Source organism: Passer montanus, unplaced genomic scaffold, assembly GCF_014805655.1.
Source record: "Passer montanus isolate IOZ18808 unplaced genomic scaffold, ASM1480565v1 scaffold10, whole genome shotgun sequence".
NCBI classification, from domain to species: Eukaryota; Metazoa; Chordata; class Aves; order Passeriformes; family Passeridae; genus Passer; species Passer montanus.
Genome location: NW_024356505.1, coordinates 26,257,217 through 26,278,569, shown reverse-complemented (window position 1 = coordinate 26,278,569; position 21,353 = coordinate 26,257,217). Strand labels below are relative to the sequence as shown.

Genomic DNA, 21,353 nt, shown 5'->3' with positions numbered 1-21,353 from the left:
TGGTAAGGAAACAGCAGTTTTGAGTAAATAGTGTATTCTATGTTCATCCATCACAGCTTTCAGTTTCCTCTCCAAATGGACTAAATCATTTTATTGAAAATATATCCCACAAACCAAATGCTGTCCATGATTAATTCCTACATGTGTTTGCTGTAACAGGCTCTTCTGTTACACTGTTGGCATGTTGTGCCGCTGGTTGCACAGTCTCTCTATGCATGGTCATATTAGTTTATTCTATGGTGGTTTTGGTTTTGGATTTACCTGATTCTCTTTCTTTTCTCCAGTATTTCATGGTGCTAGCTCCTTTTTTGGGAGGATGCTTTAGCAAATGTCACTAACATACATACCTACCACATTAATAAATGGGAAATGAGTGTTATGTACTGACAAATGGAATTGTATGATCTTCACACAAAATTTCCAGGTGATTTAAAATGTTGGGTTTTTTTTTTTTAATTTGCAAAATCAAATTCTATTTTTAAGTATTCCTAACATCAGCTCAACTCTGATGAGTTGAGCAAAGCAACAAATATAGGGACCAAGCAGAAACAAAACAGCACTGACAGAACTGAGCAGGGAATTCAAATCAGCTGAAACAGAGTGATTCTATGACTCTGTGGTACGTGTTATGATGCTGTTTACAAGGCTGAGTTGTTTGTTGCCTGGTTTAATGCCTCGATGGCTGTGGTTGCTTTCTGCACAGGCCACAGCAGCGCTGTTCCTGGCAGAGGCGCGGAGCAGCGCTCGCCCACAGCCATCTTGTAACACCTCTTCTGCTCTTCCAGCTTGCCTCTCTCCCAACAATCATCTTAACCTTAGAGCAGCCAAAGTCGGCAAAAATGCTAAAGATGTCCCTCTGATGTATTTTTAGCTCTGCGCACTTTTTGGTTTTAATCACATCCGCAATTATTGTGAAGTAGAAAAGGACCTTGAAAGGGTCACACATCTATAAAACCAATATAAAAACGTTCCCTCCGGAGAAATAGTTCTTTGCCCCCTGGTGGTGAATTAATTTTGAAAAAATATTACAAAACACTTTTAGGAAAATTTACTTGAAATGAAAAATAAATGCTAATTGCTTCATTGAATACAAGTAATAATACACTGCTAAGCAACACTTAATGTGTCAAACATAATTAGAAAAAATCCTATTATGAGTAAGCTCCATCAATCTTTGATAGTCACTGCAGAAGAGATTAAAAATAGTTTGAAAACTGCATGAAACCTTCAATACTTTAAAATCATGTCTCTTGTTTTGCTTTTTTTGGGTGGTTTAACACAAATGTCTTTAGAATGTAATGTAGTCCTGAGAGTCCTTAATTTCCAGCATTCTTACTGGAAATGAATGATGGAAATTATATTCATCCAAACAGCATCTTTACATCTGCCCCTCTCTGTATGTTGTCCATACATTGAGAGCTCCCACTCTGGGCCACTAGAAAAACATTCCCTGAATAAAACTTTTAAAATAGCGTTACATAATTCTCAAAGTTGTCTAGGGGTTTTCAGCTTGCATATGCTGAGCATCTCCATGTGTGAATAGATTACCAGCATGTCATTCTTGGAATAGTAATAACAAAATTAACACTGGTAGTCACCCACTTGCAATTTTAGCCACAGACAATTTTGAAAGGTGTCAAGAATACATTGTTTAAAAATATTCCATTAGCCTTCTAATAACTGATTTTTTTCTGTCTTTTAATTATTGTGCCTCCAAAACTTCTCCCTGAGAGTCCTTCCCCATGTTGATGTTCTTCTTAGAAAAATACATATTAAATTTTAATGACAGACTATTGTCATGCAACAAAACATTATATATTTATGCTGGGAAAAGACCATTTATAATGATCAGGGATTTCATATGTTGGCTTTACAGTATTAGGATATGGCTCCTAAGGATGTGGCTCATATGAAAATGATCTGAGTGTATTACCACATCTTGTACGATGGTAATGTGGCTTCAGGCAGTTTTTGAGTTTGGAAAACAGCATCAAAGGTATGGCATGCTCAGTAGGCACTATTGGGTTTAGGCACTAATGATGTAACATGAAGAAAAAAAAAAAAGTGCAATGTAGCTAAAAGAGACAACTGAGCTGCCCAGACCAGGCACAAATGGGCTATTTCCTAAATAATATTCTCTCATGTCTGATTCACTGCAATAGCTTTCTGTTTTTAGCTCTGTTGCTTTTGCTTCCTTTCCCTTTCTTTCTCATTAGTTTGACTTACGTCTGACCTAAGGTACCAGCTGGTGTACACGAACAGCATACTCCCTACAAATCTTTCAGTGGCCAGGGTTGCTATAAGGTGGTCCTGTCCCCACTGTCCTTCTTTTCCCGCTGCCACACTGGATGTCATCTTCTCCCCGTCTCCATTCCATTCGCCTGACCGCGTGGCTAAACGCTAAACCGCATCTGCAAAATGATCTGACTTTAGAAAAAAATCCCTTAAAAAGGCAATAGCCAGGCCACCGGCCTGTGGGCTGCAGCACGGCGGCCCCGCTCCGAGCAGGCTGCGCTGCCCCGCAGGGCCTTCCCTTCCGGGGCGACAATCCCTGCCCGCCGGGAGACAATCCCTGCCCGCCTCTGCCCGGCCCCGCTGCCAGCGCCCTCGGCTCCCCGGCTCCAGTTGTACTGCGGGGTTTTGTCCACTGGAAAAGCCGCTTTAAGTCGGGCTGTTTCCTGCCTGCTCTGCCTCCTTGTTCTTGCTGCCTCGTCGGGGCTCGCTGTCCCCGCGGTTGTGGGAGTGCAGCTGTTCGTGGGCTGAGTTGTAAATTGGATCAGTGAAACATCTGAGTCTTTCTGCGCGTGTGTATGTACGTACGTGTGCGCGGGTAGCTTTCTGTTGTGTTTTTGGGATTGTTTTTGTGTTTGTGGGGTTTTTTTTTTTGTTTTTTTTTTTTTTTTTAAAGCTGGGTCATCTCACTCATTCGACTTCCAACGTGGCGCACGAAGCTGGATGAGCAGCTGAGGAGCAGCGAGCAGAGGCGCGGAGTGGGAAGCAGCAGGAAGCCCTTCAGCCGGCTCTGTGAGCAGACAGAGGGACCCTGTGCCCGTACAGAGCCACCCACACCAACCAGCCGGGAGAGAGAACCGGGATACACCGCAGTCTGTCCCACAGTGGCTCTTCAATTGCTGCAGATAAGGCTTTATCTTTAGGAAGAAAAGGGCTGGTCCCTTAATAAGCTCTTTCCCCCAGACGTCTGCTCTTCATTGGAGACCCCGAAATCGCAGGCTCTTTAGCGATTCAGAATATGATCGTGTGAATCCTACTGGGCTTATAAAACATGTTGCTCTTTCAGTGCTGTTAGAAACACTAATAATAACTTGTTCATGCATTGGGCCTTGGGTGCTACTGTCAGTTAGTGTCAGAACAGAGATTTGTTTAAACAAATTATTTCCGTATACACTTCTTTCCCTTACCCTTTGGAAAGTAGAGCTTCATGACCAAGTAGACCTGTTTCAGTGACACCTGTCTGCATGAGTGGTCAAATTTGGGGCACGGAAAGAAAATGCTATCCCTGCCTTCACAGCTCTCTATATCCTTCAGTTAAAGGATCTGCCCAGCTGCAGAGCCTACATACAGGATTAAAAACTCTTCTCTCATCTTCTAGCGGTTTAAATGTCATGGCTGAGTCACAGGAAAAAATACTAATACTTCCCAGCAGGAGTCATTTTAGGCAGTGATGAAAAATCCATGTGTAATCTTTTACCTTCCCCTCTGCCTTTGTGGCAGAGTTTGCAATAGTGAGATTTAAATCTTCATCACCAGTCTCCCAGCTCACCTGCCGGTGATGTCTCACAGGCTCATAGAGAGGCCAAGCATTGCTGAATTTTATTATGTTTGTTCTATATTTTAAATCTTTCTCTGAAGGAAAGAGAGAGAACTGACTTGTATATTAACTGATTCTTTTTATATTGGAGAGGTCTAATGTGACTTTAATTGAAGTGCTGGAGAAGGGGGAAGTACTCTTCATTACTCTCATGACTTTAAAGAAGAAAACTGAAGGAGATTTCATTATTATGGAAGCATTTATAGCATTTAAATAGTATTTTCAGCATTTTCTTCCCAAAATTTCAGCATTTATGCTTGGAGTACAGACCAATTTTAATGGAAACATTTAAACTAATCTCATAGTATAGAATTTCTTAAAAATCCCTTTCGGAAATGTTCAGTGCAGTATTAGGCCTTCTGTTCCAATGGTTTAAGGAGCAGAATAAAAATGAGTTTCCAATTTCTCACATTGTTAAAACCAAAGGAAAAAATTTAACTATGCTAACTTAAATTAAGAGATCTCTTAAATATGTATTTTAGATAATCATAATCCCATTAACATTAGCACTTTTTCCCCCTATTATTCTTTCCAAATTCACATTCCTCTTGACTAAAAGAAGCCATAATTTGTCTGAAGAATTCTGAGGTGTTTCTTTCAAAATAGCCATTGTCTGCTGTGTTCTCAGAAGCACTGGTGCCACAAGCCACCTGCAATTTGTTATCAGTGTTAGGACAGGTTTCCCTGGTCTCAGTAGAATGGAATAAGTGACCTGTTTTTATCGGATTTTTTGAAGGCTTTTTTAACAGTTTAAGCAAGAGCAGCCAGAGGTTGGTTTTGAAAGGAGTAATTTTTCATAACAAATTCCAAATGCCGAAAAATAAGATCAAAATAACAAGTGCTTCTCTTCAAGGTTCATCATTGCACTACATCAGCTTAACTAAGGAGGCTTAGAAGCTAATGATGCAAGAGGAAATAGAAATGAAAAATACAGAACAATTCAGAAGAAAAGGAGAATTTGGAAGTATTTGTTAAGGGGAATGAAATATCACTAATCTCACATTTTAAAAAATCTCCCACCTGGTTTAAAAATAAAATAATGCTACCTTATTGAACTCTTTATTTGCCCCTGGTTTCTGAGGATACTTTGCATTTTTAAACTCTGTTCTACAACCTTATGAGTAGGTAATGTTTTGAATCCAAAGGTGGTATTTTTGTGCAATAAAGCTTGAGACTTGAAAGGAAGGATAATGTAAATATACAGGACTACAAATTTATACTGTGGATATTGGCATGCAAAACAGAACAGATTAACAAAGTAAGGGCATGGGAAGAAACTTATCTATACCAGGTTCAGTTGCTCCAGCCAAACAAAGCAGCTGATAAATTAACTAGCCAATGACTTTACTTTGTCATTCTCTAAAAAAGGACTTTATTTTGGCTTTGCGATCAAGTGGGAGGAGCCTTTTTTTAAGATTATAAGAATGAACAGCACCTTTTTGTGAAGGGTAAGTTAAAAGGGTCTGTGTAAGACACTGTTGGCTAAATTATAATTTCCTGGCAAATGGGTTTAGGACTCCCTTCAGAAAGCAGAGCCGCAGGCAGAATTGTGATCCTAAAAGCCCAGTGGGCATACATATGGGATATGGAAACATGAGTTTAAATATCAATCTAATTAATATTTAAATAGTTTATACAAAGGGGAACAGTTTCAATAGTAGAGAACACCTAAGACTATTCTATACTTTATGAGTTGGAAAATTGATAATGGTTATGTTGGTTCAACTCTTTACTCAGAACTGAGCAGAGTGTATTTTAAAGCCACATCTTGGTATTCCCATGGAGTATCCAAGGAAGCACTCTGCTGTACAGTGGTTCTCTAAATGGTAGCTAGCTCCTCTTAGGTAAATTCAGGTGCAGATAAGATTGGCATTTGGTATTTTTTTTTTTCTTTAATTGCAAACCCTATTTTTAAAATTTAGTTCATGGATATTTTTCAGATGAGTGAATCTCTCTTTTCTTAAAAAGATTCCCAGAGTGAGTTATTAACCAGACCTAGTTTTGAGAGATGAAGCAGATGGGGTGTGCTGAGGAGCCTGCCCGTGCCAGAGAAAAGTGATTTAATGCTGATAATTTGTATTGTTCGGCCATTAAGTTTCCATCTAATTTCTCATCCAGCGTCCCAGGTGAAACATTTCACATTAATTTAAGCTAGGAAAGAACCAAAGGCTCGGGGACAACACCTTAAAAATCGGGCTGACACTAACAGGAGGGTGCAGCGATTTTAGGCTAAAATATGTTACAGGAATCAAACACGCCCTTAGGAGTTCTTGAAGGCAGAAAACCGAAAGACGATTCAGGGCGCGGGGACATTGCAGGCACCGCGGGGGTGCCACGGCGGCAGCGGCGAGGGACCGGAGCTGTCCCCTTGAGTGTCGCTGTGGGTGCCCTCACGGGTGCCCTCACGGGTGTCCCGGCGCTCCCGCTGCTCCCGGCGGGAAGGGCGCGCGACGGGGGAAGGGCGGGGCGGGGCCGGGCGCCCGCGCGCACGGAGCTCGCGCCGGGAGCCGCTCGCGCCCTTCCCCCTCCGGCCTCTCCACTGCGCGAGCGCCGGCGGTTGCCGGGGCGCGTGACGTCACGAGCGGCGGAGGCGGCGATTGGCCCGGCGGGGAGAGCGCCCCCGCGCCGCGCCCTCGGCTGCTGCCGCTCCTGGCGCTGCTGGCGCTGCTTGCGCCCCGCGCCCGCGCCTGGGACAGCGGCGACCTGGAGCTCTTCGACCTGGTGGAGGAGGTGCCGCGGAACTTCTACGACTTCCTGGGGGTGCAGCAGGTGAGCGAGGGGCCGAGCCCGCCCGCCGCCGCCCCCTGCCCTCGCCCGTTGCCGCGGGCCCCGCGGGTCGCGGCTGTCCCTGGCCCCCAGCGCGGCTGCCCCGCCGGCCCCTCGCCCGCCGGGCTGGCGCTGTCACCCTCCTCCTGCCCCGGCCCCCGGCCCGGCTCCCGCCCAGCGGGGCAGCGCGCCTGTCCCTTTGCAGCCTCTCTCCTCCCGCTGCGGGGGCTCTGCTCTGCTTCAGGTACTGCTCTGTGGCTTCTCCTTCCTGCCCACCATAAATCAGCCCTCCCTCTCTCGCACCTTTGTGTGTTCCTACTGCCTGTTGCTTTTCTGGACATATCTCATTCTCTCCAAATGTATCTACAGCCAGACAAAAGTAGCTTCTGGGGTTTTCACACTTCCCATTCATATCGTCGGTATGGCAGTTTCTCACCTTTCCCTCCTTCTGCATAGCTGCTATGTCCTTATCTTAAGATTGTGCATCACCATGTGTTGCAGCTCATATTTTCTCTCACTCCTGCCATGTGGTAGACTGACCCTTTGCTGTGTTAATGGCTTGTAGATGGTTATATTTGTTTGCTTTCCGTGTATCTTGGTTATTGTGTGTGGTTTTCACCTCTCTTTCATAAGTAACACCTAACATTATCTTAAAGAATTTATTATGCAGCTTCAGTTAATTTTTCATGCCAGTGTGGTCAAGACAGGAGCTCCTGTTAGGAACGCTTCTATCCCAGGGTTCGTGTGTACATTTTGGATGGGGTTGCTGGTTTCACTGCCGCTTGGCATCTTCGGCTTGTATCACGTGTCTGGGCTCCCGTGATGCCCTTTCTTTCTCTCGATGCTCTGCTCTATGGGTGACCTTACTCAGTGTCTCTACATGCATCTTAACCACTTTTTTAACTTTCTTCCAGTCAGTGTTCTTCTCAGTAATGAAATACACTATTCTTTATATGCTGCTTCTTCACCCAGAATCCCCAAAATACATTTTGCTCTTTCTCTGTCTCCTAGTGCATTCTGTGCCCCTGATACTTTCTCTTTCCAGTGCTGTATTCTGGGGATTGATCCTATTTAAATGGCTTCCCTGTCAACCTTAAAGTTTATTCTGATGTAGTTCTTGTAGATTTTGAGAGTAATGACTGTATTTTCAGGTGCATTTCACTAAGGCCATGTCTAAAAAGAGAGGGAAGATGCCTGCAATATATGTGTCCAGCTTTAGAAACTACTGGCTGTGGTTGCTCTGACTGTTTCATCTCTTTCTTTCCTTCAGTCCTTCTTAAGCATTCAGTTAAATACTATGTAATACCCGATCATCTGTACAAAACAGCAAGCACTGCTATTCATGTTTCATTTTCAAGACCCTAGAAATCTAGGTGTTAATTCTCAAAGACTTTGTTAGAGTTAGATAATGTGGGAATGCAAAACTTTGTTTCTGTTAGTGATGTTCAGGTCTGGAATGCAACTCTTTGTTAACATCTTCCACAGTCCTTTCTTCTAGGGCCAAATCTCTACCTTGCCCTGTATGTTTAGCAAAATGTTAATTTTAACAAGCAGATATTCTTCTAGTTCACATTTCTACTCCTTAGTCATAATGGCAGACTTGTATCACTTGCAGTGTGGGAGCAAAGAAAAAGTTGGTGGAAGTGCAACACCAATGAAACAGAATTTTTTTTTTTTTTTTTTTTGTTTAAAGTGGTCGCTCATCTTGTCATTATAGCCAAGACTGGAAGTGTACATAGTGCTGATACTTGACACATGCAGCAGAACAGACCTGTGAGTGGAATAATGGAGTGTGCAGTGTTGGGAGTTGAGCTTCAATAAGAAACTCTAATATTGGAAAATGCTGTGTGGATTTACAGGTTCTTTCACTCTGTATCCTTTGTTCCTGCTGCTTACCTCTCCAGCTCTGACCCATATCTGAAACTTCCAACAAGATCCTCGTGTCATCCTGAGGGAATGTTGTCCTGCAGTGCCTCGCTAGGCAGCTGCTGCTGTTCAGGTTATGAGAAGGGTGATTGGTCCTGAGACAGGACCAAGGGAAGTGCACAAATCTCAGGTGTGCTGTGTCCTCTCCTGGATGTCTCAACACAAAACTGTCTTTTACCATAATGTCTCAGTGTGATGTTTGCACATTTCTTCAGGTCTTCTGCCATTTTTTAATGCTGTGGTTTAATGGAGCTTATTCGTTTTTTATGTCATTATTGTTTTAGTTGGGATGCTTTTTACTATAGTACTGTAATTTCACTTTTTGTAGTTCTGGTACTAGAGGTTTCCTTCCCTGAGTTCAGGTGGTTTTCTTGTCCACAGGAGTTGACTGTGTGTGTGACAATAGCCTTTATGGCCACACCTGTGAACTTTTTAATTATCTTTCATTCATCAAGGCTTGCTTTTCTTCCCACCCATTCTTATTTCATTGCCTTGTATCATGTCCTGATAATCTCTTCTTCCTTCATGTACTTCTTGGAGAGGGAGTACTTCTCCATTATGCAGGATGTAACTTCTACATCTGAGGTATGGATGCTCAACTGTGTTTGTTAACACTGGTGTATCAGGGCTGCCAGATTTCTTCTAAACATGTCATCTTTGTTTTGAAAAAATATAGGGAATGACTCCAATGCTTCCTTGAGGCATTAAAGCAGCTTAGATTTTGATGGGAGAATTGTGGCCCTGATTGTTGAACTCATACACGATGTCAGAAGCTGATGTTGACCTCAGCTGACAAGATGCAGAAGGCATTGTGGGAAGTGCTGTAGCTCTCAGACATGCTTTGGTGACGCCTCTGCTGTGCGGGTTCTTTCACTCAAATTGGAGAAAAATGATTAGGGTTTTGTTTTGTTGCTGTTCTATGCTTGCAGGAATATGGATTTTGTGTTTTGTCATTTTGTGGGCCTTGTGGAAGCCTCCTGGCATTGTCAGGTAACTCATCCAGCTTGGGTAAGGTGTTAAGTTTGAGCTGCTGTAGTGTTTTCTGTTATCAGTGGCAAAGATAGAGGGTGATCTAAGCAAAGTAATTGTTGTGGTTCTGAATGTGGAATCACAAAGTAAGAGTAAGATTGTGACTGTCTTGGCTGTTAAATAACTGACCTTTGTTCCTGATTTCAAAGAGGGGTGGCTGAGCAATCTACAAGTGCTCATGGAATGGTTGAGGTTGGAAGGTCCCTTCTTGTCCAACCCCCGAGTGTTGGGGGTGAGCACCTAGATGAAGAACTATCTGATTTTTATACAAGGACACAATCTATCTATTTGGGTTTTTATCAGATCTGATAGTAAGATAGCATGAGAAAGTCTTGCATTGTTATGTTGTTACTGTTGCTGTTCTGACCCATGTGGAAATTGCTCTACCTTCCCTTTCTTTGGTGGTTCTTAAATTGATGATGTAATTAACTTAAATGACTCATATAATACATTGCTGGTTTCAAGAAGTTTGACCTAGCAGGATGGGGATGTCATCTTTGGCTTGAGAAAAGGTTGCATTTCCCTGTCCCCCAAGTGGTTATTGAAGAAAATAGAATCATAACTCTTGACAAATCTGATGTAATAATGATTTCATTAATCACATCAATATAGCCAGTTTCAAACCAACAAAGGAATCAGGACCAAATAGTATTAATCTAAAAACTCAGATGAAGCAGCAGAATTAAACCAGAGGCTATGCAGACTCAGGCTATGATGACCAGTCACCTGAGAATGAGAACATAGAAATGTGATGTTAACTTTTTGAAAAAACTCCAGGAAGATCTGAGGATCTTCCACATACAAGCTTGTGTGGTGGACAAATGAATGGGTCAAGTTAATGTTATCATCTCTTACAGCTTTTAATAGTTGATACCTTCATGAATATGACATGCTTAGGATGAATCAACTTTGCATCAGTTGAACCTGTGGCTCTCCTTCCCAAAATATGCTTTTGATTACAGTTTGCTAATATGGCTTCAAGGGAGCTATTTGTTCCTCCACTTTTTTTGGCTTGCAGCCAGGAAGGCACTACGAGCCTCGGAATGTCTTTTGAAAATTTGTGATACAGTTCTTTGGTACAAAGGATCTGAACAAGAAATTTTTAGGGAACGGTTGTTTGTGAAGGTGTATTGGAATGCTTGAGCTGTCCTGCTGGAATTGAGCTGTGTGGAGCCGTGTGTTGTGTTAGGATCAAGGAAGGTCTGCATAAGGCTTTGGCTTCCGCTGGGGATCACATAAGGGAAGGGGTTGGTGTTGAAGGTTCTGCTAGGCCTGTGCATTGTAGGGAAGCAAACACAGAAAGGTTCTCTGAGCACTCTTTGAGTTACTGGAAGAGGCCCTGGGAGCTCTGGTTCTTGAGGGAGAGTTAACAAGTAGGACTTGCTGGTCAGCATGGTGAATAAATGTGTAACCTGAAAAAAGTTGAGAAGGATATTTTCTTCAGTATTGGCTTATGCCTTTCTTATGGCACGTGAGCTACGTATTGAGCTAGGCTCTAAAGTGTTCCTGGGGCTTTACTGTAGAGAGCTAAGAGTATTATAGCCACTGCAAGATGATGGGGTTGGTAGATGATGCTGCAGCACAAAGTCAGAACTGTGTGTACAGAACCTGATTTTGGTCTGACAGCCTGTGAGACCTTGGTATGTTAGCAACTCCAAGAAAGTGCATGACATACAAACCAAGGAGTTGAGTTTCTATGGCTGTGGGAAACCACACCCTCTCCAGATGAGCTGGATGTGTTGGGCTAATAGGCTTCTTTCAAGAATGCTGGAACAGATGAGCTGTTGTGTACTGTGTTGAGTAGCAGGATCTGACAGGGTTGTGTCTGTAGAATGCAATGTTTGGTGCTGTGGAACTGATGTCCATACTGTTTGCATTTCAGGGATTTTTTTTTCCTTGTTGTTGAACTAATTCCAGGCTGGCTGCATGAACTCAATGCCCGTTTGTGTTGAAACATGCTGTTTGTGCTCTTGGTTTCACACCTTGTGGTTCAGTTCTCTCCAAAAGGAATCCTGTTCATCCACTCCAGGACTGCTTCATCATATGCAGTCAGTAGGTACAATAAAGCAGTTTGATTTACACGTGCTCTCCTGGGCTGCACTAAAAGTATGAGGTAGCTGCACCTTTATTGTTTCTAGTAAATTGCTGACACTGAATTTTACCTCTTGGCATTGCTCTGTAAGAAAAGGAATGAATACCACAACAAACTGTGGCTTTTATGGTATTATCTAGTCTGGAGATGGAAGAAATCTCTCAGTAAGATGTTTCTGTGTGTCTGTTTTATGCAAATGCATTGGCTGATGGCATGCAATGCATACAGCATCACAGTTCAAAAGTTGTGTATTTGTATGTTGTATAAGTAAAGTTCTTGGACATAGACTTAGTAGCCTATTTTTCAGAAATAATGGCAGTCTCAGAAATTGTCAGTGTCTGGCTCTGCCGTAGTTCTGGCTTTGAAAAAAAAAATCTACATTAAACTATTTTTTCCTATAGAACTTCTGGGGAACTTTGAGTACATAGATTGGTCCATTCAAGTAGGAAAAAACCAGCTCTCCCTCTTGTGTATCTGTCCAAGGAGTACTCTTAAGTCCTCATGAAGCACAGCCTACCCATGCAGTTTTGTCTTTCCTTGCAGGCAAGGTGCACATAACTAGATCAAAGAAGGAGGGAAATAAGGAGGGGTAGCCCAGAGTCTGTTTGTTCTTCCCAATGACAAGCTGGATCACTCTCCATAAATGTATTTTGCTTGCTCTTCTACCACTTCAGACTGTTCTCCTCCCTGCTGCTTTTTGAGGTTAATGTATGTAGGTGCAGTGTTGCTAAAATCATGGAGTGTGCATCATCTGCAAATGTTTCAGCAAAAATCTAGTAGTTCAGTCTTTCAAGTTTTGGAAGTATTTCATCAAGTGAGACAAAACTTCACTTGCATGTGATTATAACAGTGCTTCTTCGGATGATTGTGTCAAAACTATGAGCTGTAAGCTATTCTTGCTTTGATTTGTAAGATTATTTTATTGCAAATAAGATGTTCACTGTGACCCTCAAAAGTGTGCTGTGAAATGACGTGGAGCCATGTAGCACCTTGGTATCTCACTCATTTCTGACAAAGAGAAGTTGTTCAGCTGGTGATTAAACATCATGTCTAATGTTCTCAGTGTGTTTTGAGATTGCTTTCTACTTCTTGTTCAAAGTATATGTTAAGGAGATCTAAATTGGAAGGCATTAGATTTTAATGCACTGTCAATTGCAACATCAGAGTTCTCTGTTAGATGAAATGTTTCCATTTTCTTGCTCCAAGCTTTCAAAAATAATTAACTTCCATAACACACAACTGATAATACACAACTGGGTGATAGTAGTAGCAGACCTTTATTTAAACACTGAGGGATTTTAGTAATTCCTGAAACTGTACTTCTTTTAAGTCCATGAATGTGCTGTCAGCATTGAGGCAGTAATAGTCCATTGTACTGGTTCAAAAAAAAATATCATCAGAAAATCCAGTTTTGTTTCTGGTGGCTTTAGCTGTAATGTCAGTTTATTCCATAAAAGTAATTGTGTGTTTTTTCTTAGTATGTTACTGGGACACAGTTTTGCATCCCTTTATGGTTAAAACTTCCTTTCTGAATATGTTACTTGCAAGTTATACATAGAACTGAGATTTTCAGCAGTTCTGGAAACTCTGCTTGTCCCAAAAGATGTAAATTATTAAGGTTGTGTGAAGTCATCATTGATATTATTCACTTGGATCTTATAGAACAAAGTTGTTTCGATTTTGAGTAGTTTAATGGCTTGTAAGAGTCACTATAGAGAAGTGCTGATGATAACTGCAGCATTTGTAACTGGGGATGGTGCAGAGTAAGGTTTCTGTGTGTTTTGGGATTTTTTTTAAATTGCTGAATTTACAGGTAAACTGCTGACAGATTATGTATTCTATTCTGTAAGTGCCCTGTCCTTATCTTTTTGTTCAGTGTTGTTGCATATAAAAATGATTGAGACATCCAGACATGTAAAGCTTGTATTTTCCATAAAAATGGGTTTTCTGCATTGTTACCTATTAAATTTCTGCTTGGATGTTGTCCAAGAATTTTTTTTTCTTTCATTGTTGTCTCCTTTTTTCAAGACACAAAAGTGCTTTGGAATCTACCAATTTAAGTAGTTTTAAAGACACTCTTAACTTTTCCTGACAATTCATTCATGTAGTACTTTCCTGCTTTCTTTCAGGTTATCTTTTTCTTCTTTCTTGCTGTTTAGAAGAACATGCAGCAGTAGGAAATTATTATGCTTGGGAACCCAAGGGAGCTGACAGTTTTCAAAGTGCAGTAAAAAGGATAAAACAAGCAGTCTTGAATTGGTTTGGTTTTGGGTTTTTTTTTCTGTCTGCAGCAGCAGTAACATTTCAGCTCTTTCTCTCCATACTTCTTGTTTCACTGATCCTTTAAAGATGTATGCATAATAGTTTGATCTTCAAATTGCACAAATAAAAAATGTTTGTTTTTTTTTTTTTCCCCAGGTATTTCTGTGTTTGATCTGTAATTCATTGAAGGGATTGACCACTTTCTTAGTGTAGAAGGGTGGGTAACTTGTGCTGGTGGTCTTTAGTGCTTACAAAAGGCTGTACATTTTATGGTGGTTCAAAATTCATCTCCTTTGTTGAAGTTCTAGGTATGTGCCCGTGGTGGTATCTGATTCAGCTACGGAATTGATCTAAATGGAATTTTCTAAACAACATCCCAGTGGCCCTTGTACTACTTGACTGATGTGGATTGTAGTCACCATATTTGTCTGTAAAGCTGAGTAAAAAAAAATAAATCATAGAGGCAGCCCTAATTTCATTCTGTTGAATGATAAAGCTTTTATGGTCCATCTACAGTCATTTTACAATTAGGATTAACATGGTTCTCTAATCAGATCCAGAGAAAACTGTAGCTTCAAGGGAGATATTTGGAGGTATCCGTGGTGCTATTTTAACTTTAAGTATGTGGTAAAATTTAAGAAATAAAATGAGAATTCAGCATATAAGATGTTCCTTAATTGGTTTGGTGCTTCTTGTGCTCTCAGCAGAGCCCGTAACACAGAGTCTGTAGTGCTGTTGTGCAGCTGAGCCAGTAAGAATGAGAGTATAAGTGATAACAGAGGGGTTAATTTTGTCTCTAAGAATAGGTCTGATACACATTAATTTCCTCCTTTTATTCATTTTAATATCTGAAATGTTTTGGTTTTCCACAGATCCTAGTGGGCTAACAAAATTCACGCAGCATATGAAAATCTGCAGTTTTGCTTTTGATTTACTTCTCAGTCTTTGTGCTTTTGCTTAGCTAGCTGCTGTGCAGGTTAGAAGTTTGCTTCTCTTTTGGTTGTTTTTTTCCCTTGCAGTGTAAAATTGTTGGGTTTCCCTAAGTTATGAGGAGATTTGGGGTTTCTGGGTTTCTTTTGTTTGTTTGTCAGTCTTGTTTGGATGCTGCTAACTCTGTTTAAAAGTGATTTGTACACAGTCTCATGTGTGTGGCAATGTGTTGTATGGGTGGTATATGTTACAGTAACAGTTTAAAGTGGGATTGTGTGTTCCTGGGCCCTCAGCTGAGGGTTTGCTTAAGTGCAGATTTCCTAAATGACCTGGTTGCAGCCTTGCAGAGTGTTCTTACTGATATCAAATGAGAAGTGGGGTGAGAAGTGTAGAAAGTTCATATTCAGTCTCTGATAGATATGAGATAGATCCTTACCAGTGTTAATCTGGAAAATTTGTGGAAGAAACCAGATGATGCATAGGAGCTGTTGAAAGAAAGTCACTTGGCAATCCTTACATGACTGAAGAGAGAAGGAAGAGCTAGAGGGGTCTTGGCACATGAGCTGGAGTTATGAAATGCTGCTGTCTCCAATGCTGTTAAGTACTTTCACTTGTTGAAGGAAGCATTCAGTGCTGATGAGGACATGAGAAAGCTTATTGCACTGATTTGGGTTGAATAGCTTCTCCTCTAAGGGACAATGATTGTTTTTACCTACCTCTAAAACTATTGCAAATGATTTTTTTAAATTGTGATTGATCAATTCTTTATTACATTTTATTTATTTATTTAGCCTAAATTTGTTTTATCAAATTGATCAGTTTTAATTACATTTTATCAAACTGATTTAGGCTAGTTTTTATATTCAGTAATCACCATTTTAAACTCAGTAATTTCTCTGGTGTTCTTCTGTGGGATATAAATGCTGTGATGGGAGAGTAAGAGTTTGTATGCCATTTAACTTTGTGACAGTCTAAGACATATTATGAATTGCTTTACTGGATGCTGTGTCTAACAATGGCTGCTAAAATGTTATTCTACAAAAAAGTCTGTAAAATTTAATCCTACATGGAAGCCTCTTCCCATTTACTATTAAGATTTATTAAAAATATTAATTAATGCATTTCTTTCAATTGATTAAAAACTTGAAATAAATGTGTTTTCCAGTCTGAGTCTACCTATCTATTGAATAAAATGTATTTCTTCTGTCATGTAACTCATGTGGCTTGTAGTTTCTGTTCTACTTCAGAATTTTCTATTTCTACTTTAGTAGCCTTTCCACACTCCAAGGTAAGCCAGCAACATTCAAAACAAAGTGAAAAATTCAAATGTTGGCTTGTGTCTGTTAAGAACAGAGCTTTCATAGTTGAAGTACAGATTGAGGGGATCAGCCAGTCAGTTATTTTTTACAGCTTACAATGGTGAAAAAACAAAGTTCTTTTGTACATAAATTGTGTACTGTATTTGAAAATTAATTGTAGCTGACTTACCTTTATTCTCACATGGTACAGAGTACCCATGCTGGAGTGCAGCATTACTGCATGTAGCAAATATTTTCGGTCTTTTGTGTTTCCTGGTTGAGTAATACTAGATGCTTAATTAGGAAGCAGTTGTGTGAGCTTTTGGTTTTGTTTTAAAGGAAATAAAAATGAAACTAGTTGTCTGCTGGAGAGATAGAGACTTAACCTGTTACTGACTTAAGAATTTCATCAATCATGGGGAGTTTGTCCTTTCAGACACTTGTACTTACCTCTCTTACCTACAAAAAGATATGATCTGTAGACACCTTAATTTTCTGGAGGAGATGCAGACCTGTGTTTAGTGACCTTAGATTAAATGACAATAGCTGTTGTATTAGTTAAAAAATAATGTGTTTTTCTGTGCACTTGAGAGTACCAAACACGCTTGCCTTATCTGGAATTGTCTTGAGCAATGCATCCTGATGGTCAGTGAGGGCCTCTTCCATTCCATAGTCTTCTTGGTCTCCAGTTAGGGCATCCCTCCATGTCACCCATAAGCTCCTTGGATACCTTGAAGGAGTGCTGAATGCTGTCAGTGTGCTGTCTGGTTTCTACTCTTGTTTCTTATTATTTATGCACTTGTGTATTCTTGCACTTCTTTCTTTAGTAAGAGCAATAAAACCAGTGGCAATAGGTGGTGTCACTGGGGAGCACATGTGAACATAACCATGTTTTGCAGTCCATTTGCCCCCCATACCTTTCAGCTGCCGCAGTTTCTGATTAACAATGTTCAGAGGTGCATTCCTGGTGGTACCTTTCAGTCTGGAGCTATATAGTGGATTTGTAGAACTGTCAGCAATGTCTTGGATCACTTAGTGATTTATACTTGCCAGCTGCATGCTCTGCTCTGTGTAGGAAAGGTGTAGTTTAAGGCCACAGTTTTACCTACACTAAATCTTATCTCTCACTTTTTTGCTAGATCACTTGGTTTGGTATTCCCTTGTTTGTGTCTGGTACCTACCCAAAACATTTAGCATCACTGCATGCCTGGCTCTTCAGGTTGTCTTTGGAAATGCTGAATGAAGCCAGTCCCAGCACCAATCCCCCAGCAGGAGACCTTTCAGCTGCCTTTTCTCTGCCCTGAAGACTGGCCACTAGATCTTTCTTTTTGTGAGACTTTTTTTCTCCCATCTTGTGTTAACTTAGTCACTTTAATGGCCTTTGATATGGAAGCTTGTCAAAAGCTTTTTCGAAATTTTTGGGTCCCTGTTGGCATTTTCTTTGCAGCACTGGCTTATCTTCTTCACCTGCAGGTGTGCAGATTTTTATTTACATTTATTTCAGCAGTCTCAGGTGATAGATGTGGTCCTGACTTATTAGTGTCTAGTTTGTCTGTTTGGGGTAGTATGTCTAATATATATTTCAAGTTGAATTTGCTTCTCTTGACCTGCAGAGAATGCATTTGGTGTGGGAATCTCTTGAACATCTCCAATAGAGAAGATTCTTTAACTGAATTATGAAATTACTTGTCTGTAGCTTTGTTCCTAAATGAAACTTTTCATGGTTTTGTCATCAAGCACTCTCTAACATCTTGGTTTTAATTACATCTGAAGAAATAAAAGGGTTTTGAAAATAAAATGAATTGACACTCTAGTTTGCTTGGACAAATACAAAAGTTCTCAGTAACATGCTGGAAAGAAATAGGCAACACATTTTCTTAGGTATGCATTCCATGAATTCTAATGGAACTGGCACAAAAATCCACCATGTTGCTGTTGTGGTTATTTATTGTTAGAAGGAAGAATAGCTGCTGTTACGCTGTTTTCCTGTTTGATTAACTGCTCCACATGAATGGCTGAGCACATTTTCATAGGAACCCAGGCTTTTAACTGAGATATCCATAGGGAGTTCAGGAACATATCATCTGCTTCTGGTCACCTGGCTTTGGTTACTGGTCTCAACTCTGTAACCTCAGTCATGGACAGTAGCTCTCTTTCCAGGCAGCAAGATAGAGGGTTTGGGCTTGTATTACTACTCGAGTTGAGACTTTAGCAGAGTTGGCTTGTGTCCTGTCATCCCTCCCCTCTCTCCTTTTTGACTTGTACTTCCTTTATATCATAGTAAATCTGTGGATTTATTATTTCTGCAGCAAAGTTCTTACTGTGATGTACTTAAGTATATTGTTTTGGAAACAATAAGAATATTTTAATCCAGTTATTGTTATTTTGATGGTACCACTTACTTGCTATGTCTTTGCTTATTCCTACTGGTTTAGGCAAGATTTTGGTATTGCATAAATCACAGTGAAGACTTCAATTTTGTGTTCTCTGTCAGGTGTTGGCATTGTGAGGAGAAACATGACAGGGTTTTATATATGCCCTCACTTCTAGAAGTTTTTAAAAGGTAGAGACTTGCTGAAATAACTTCTGCAGCAGGGAATTTATTTGAAATAGAGGAGCTTTAATTGAACGTACTAAAGCTAAAAGTTGTATTGGATAAAGGGTATTGAATTTCAAGTTTTCAGTACAGTTCTTTATTATATAATCAATTTTCTTCTTCTTCTAAATAGAGTTGATCTGTTTATTGTTCAGGGACATAATAAAGTCATAGTTCTAGGTCCTATTTAAAGGAATTAAACCCTGTCTCTAATCCTGTGAGTTGCTTCCATGCTGTGCATGCACCTTGACTATCATCAAGAAATGAGAATTTAGGGCAGACTGTGCTGTTTGCTAGCATCTGCATGTCTGATGTGGTACATTGAGAAGTCAAGTTGGAGAACACAAGGAAACAGTATCTAGAAAAAAAGTGTGGGGTAATGAAAGATGAAATCAGACTCTTTTTTGGGAACAGTGGTTTTGTACCTACAGTGTACTGGGTGCAGAGTTTGAATGGAGAATTTTGTAGCAGAGGTGTTGGTGGTAAATACCTCCTGTTTTAAGTTCCATTTGGGATTGTCTCTTTAAGGCTGCAGTTTGTATTAGTGTGACAGCAAATTGCAGTATATAGTTAGCTTTATCATGATTTTTAGGTAAAACTGGAATATTTAATTCTCTCAGTCTCTCAAGATGTATGTTTGAGTGGACTGTTTTTACATCCCAAATGTTTAGGTAATACTATATTCTTCAATAAAAAGGGATAGAATTGGAGAGAAATGCACTTGAATTGAAAATCATGTGCTAATGATAAAGTACTTTAATCTTTATATTATTCTTCCTATTTTAAATCATACTGTTTTAGAGTTTTCACTCCAAAACTTTTGTTAGCATCAGTTTCATAATATCTGAAGTGTAAAAAGTAAATTGGGACACCTTCTGTTTAAAAAGTGTTCTTGCATAGGTTGCCATTTTGCATTGCAGAATTTTGACTTCCCTTGTAAATGTATTTGTGAAAATAAACACTGCTTAACACTGAATATGGATATCCACGTTTTATTTCTAAGAAACATTCTTTCATTTGTGTTCCTCAAAGTTCAGATTTTCAACACAATTTTTTTTTTTTTGTAAAAGAAAATATGACTGGTATTTAGACAACTGTTAACAGGGACATATCTCCTTAAATTTCTGACCAAAAGGAAGCAGAAGGCTGTAAAATGTGAGTGTCTTCACTTCTGGAATATGTAAGATGCATTCCTGTAGCTTCTGGGGTCTTTTCTAACAGATTAACTCAAAGACACTGTCATTGAATTAATGGTATCCCATTATTATCAGGGTATTGGTTATCCTGTCTGCTGTCATGAGATATGAGAGCCGTACATGACAGCTGGTTAGACGTGATTGGATTGATACTATGGCCAGGAAAGACAGTACTGGACTAGGTTGCTTTCTGAAATTGATTTCTCAGTCAAGATAGAATTGTATCTTGATCAAGTATTCAATATTGTGCAATTCAGCTAAGACAAATATACAAACTATTTCCCGTTCCAGTTGCACGTGTAGAACTTGCAGTTGTCACACAACCAAACACCTGCCCCACCCCCAATTTACGCCAGGGCTGCTTGTGTAGTCTCAGAGTGTTTGGCTGCAGGCTTGAAAGGAGTGCATTTATTGTAGGCATTGCCATGCTTCACCCGAGTATGAGATTCACAGCATAGTTTAGTAAGATTATTTTTTTGACTGCTCTTAAGGGGTAGCTTGCTCAACCAGAGGTTCCTCTTGGACTCTCCACTGGCAAACGGTGGATGGATAAAAAGATTTACATATTAAAAAAATAATCACTGTTCCTTCTGACCCCCTCCCAAACTAGTAGTGGATTTAGGCGTGAAGGTAAGAGTGCCTAAAAAGATGGAATCTAGTATTAGTTGGCAAAGCTGAAAAATAGCAAAACTGTCATGATAAAAATCTATTTTTTTGTCCAGTTAAATAGTGAAACCAGTATTGCCAGTTAAAGATGAGATGGCACGAATCCTGAAGTGGTGGTAAAAAGAAAATGTAAGACTCCATGAAGGACATTGATCTGTCAGATACTCTAAAAACATGGAAAAATCCAGTGAAATGTGGGAATTAACAGATCTTTCCCCCTCCTTCCGTGCTTAACTTTTGGGTTGTTGGGGTTTTTTTTGTGTGTGCATGACTGAATTAATACAAAAGACATTAACTTGTGGGCTAGGCTGTGGTAAGTGTAATGCAGATAATTTTTCAGTCTAGAAAATGCTGTTCTGACTGTCAGCCCAAGGCCTGTGCTCTGGGATTTGGGTAGTAACAGATTCATATATTGGCAGTAGGCACCTTGAAAACAGGATTTGCTTTCCTAAGGATTCTGTCTTGCAGTGACTTGGTTAAAGAAAAACATAATTGAAAGAGGTGAAATAAAAATCTAGATGATCTATACTAGTGTAAAATCTATCAGTTAACCTGATGCAGGGTAGCACTTTGCTGAGGCCCAGCACTCCGGCAAGAGGAAGGAGAGCAGAAGAAGAGAATGAGCCAGCATGTGGTTGGAATAGCAAGCTACTCCACAGAAGTTTCTTATGGTCAGTCTTGCTGACTGCCTAACAGGCTTGAGGCCTTCTGTATTAAATTTTAAAGATAAATATCTAATTGGTGATTTTAGCAATTATTATTG

General features: G+C 40.2%; 1 protein-coding gene across 1 annotated transcript in view; it reads left to right on the top strand.

The window, feature by feature from the left end:
- DNAJC1 (DnaJ heat shock protein family (Hsp40) member C1) overlaps positions 1–21,353 on the top strand; it is a 165,183-nt gene that overhangs the window by 52,907 nt on the left and 90,923 nt on the right. Inside the window, exons 4-5 of the mRNA XM_039705591.1 lie at positions 2,909–3,104; positions 6,110–6,598. Coding sequence (XP_039561525.1) covers positions 2,909–3,104; positions 6,110–6,598 — 685 coding nt within the window. The remainder of the gene's footprint in view (positions 1–2,908; positions 3,105–6,109; positions 6,599–21,353) is intronic.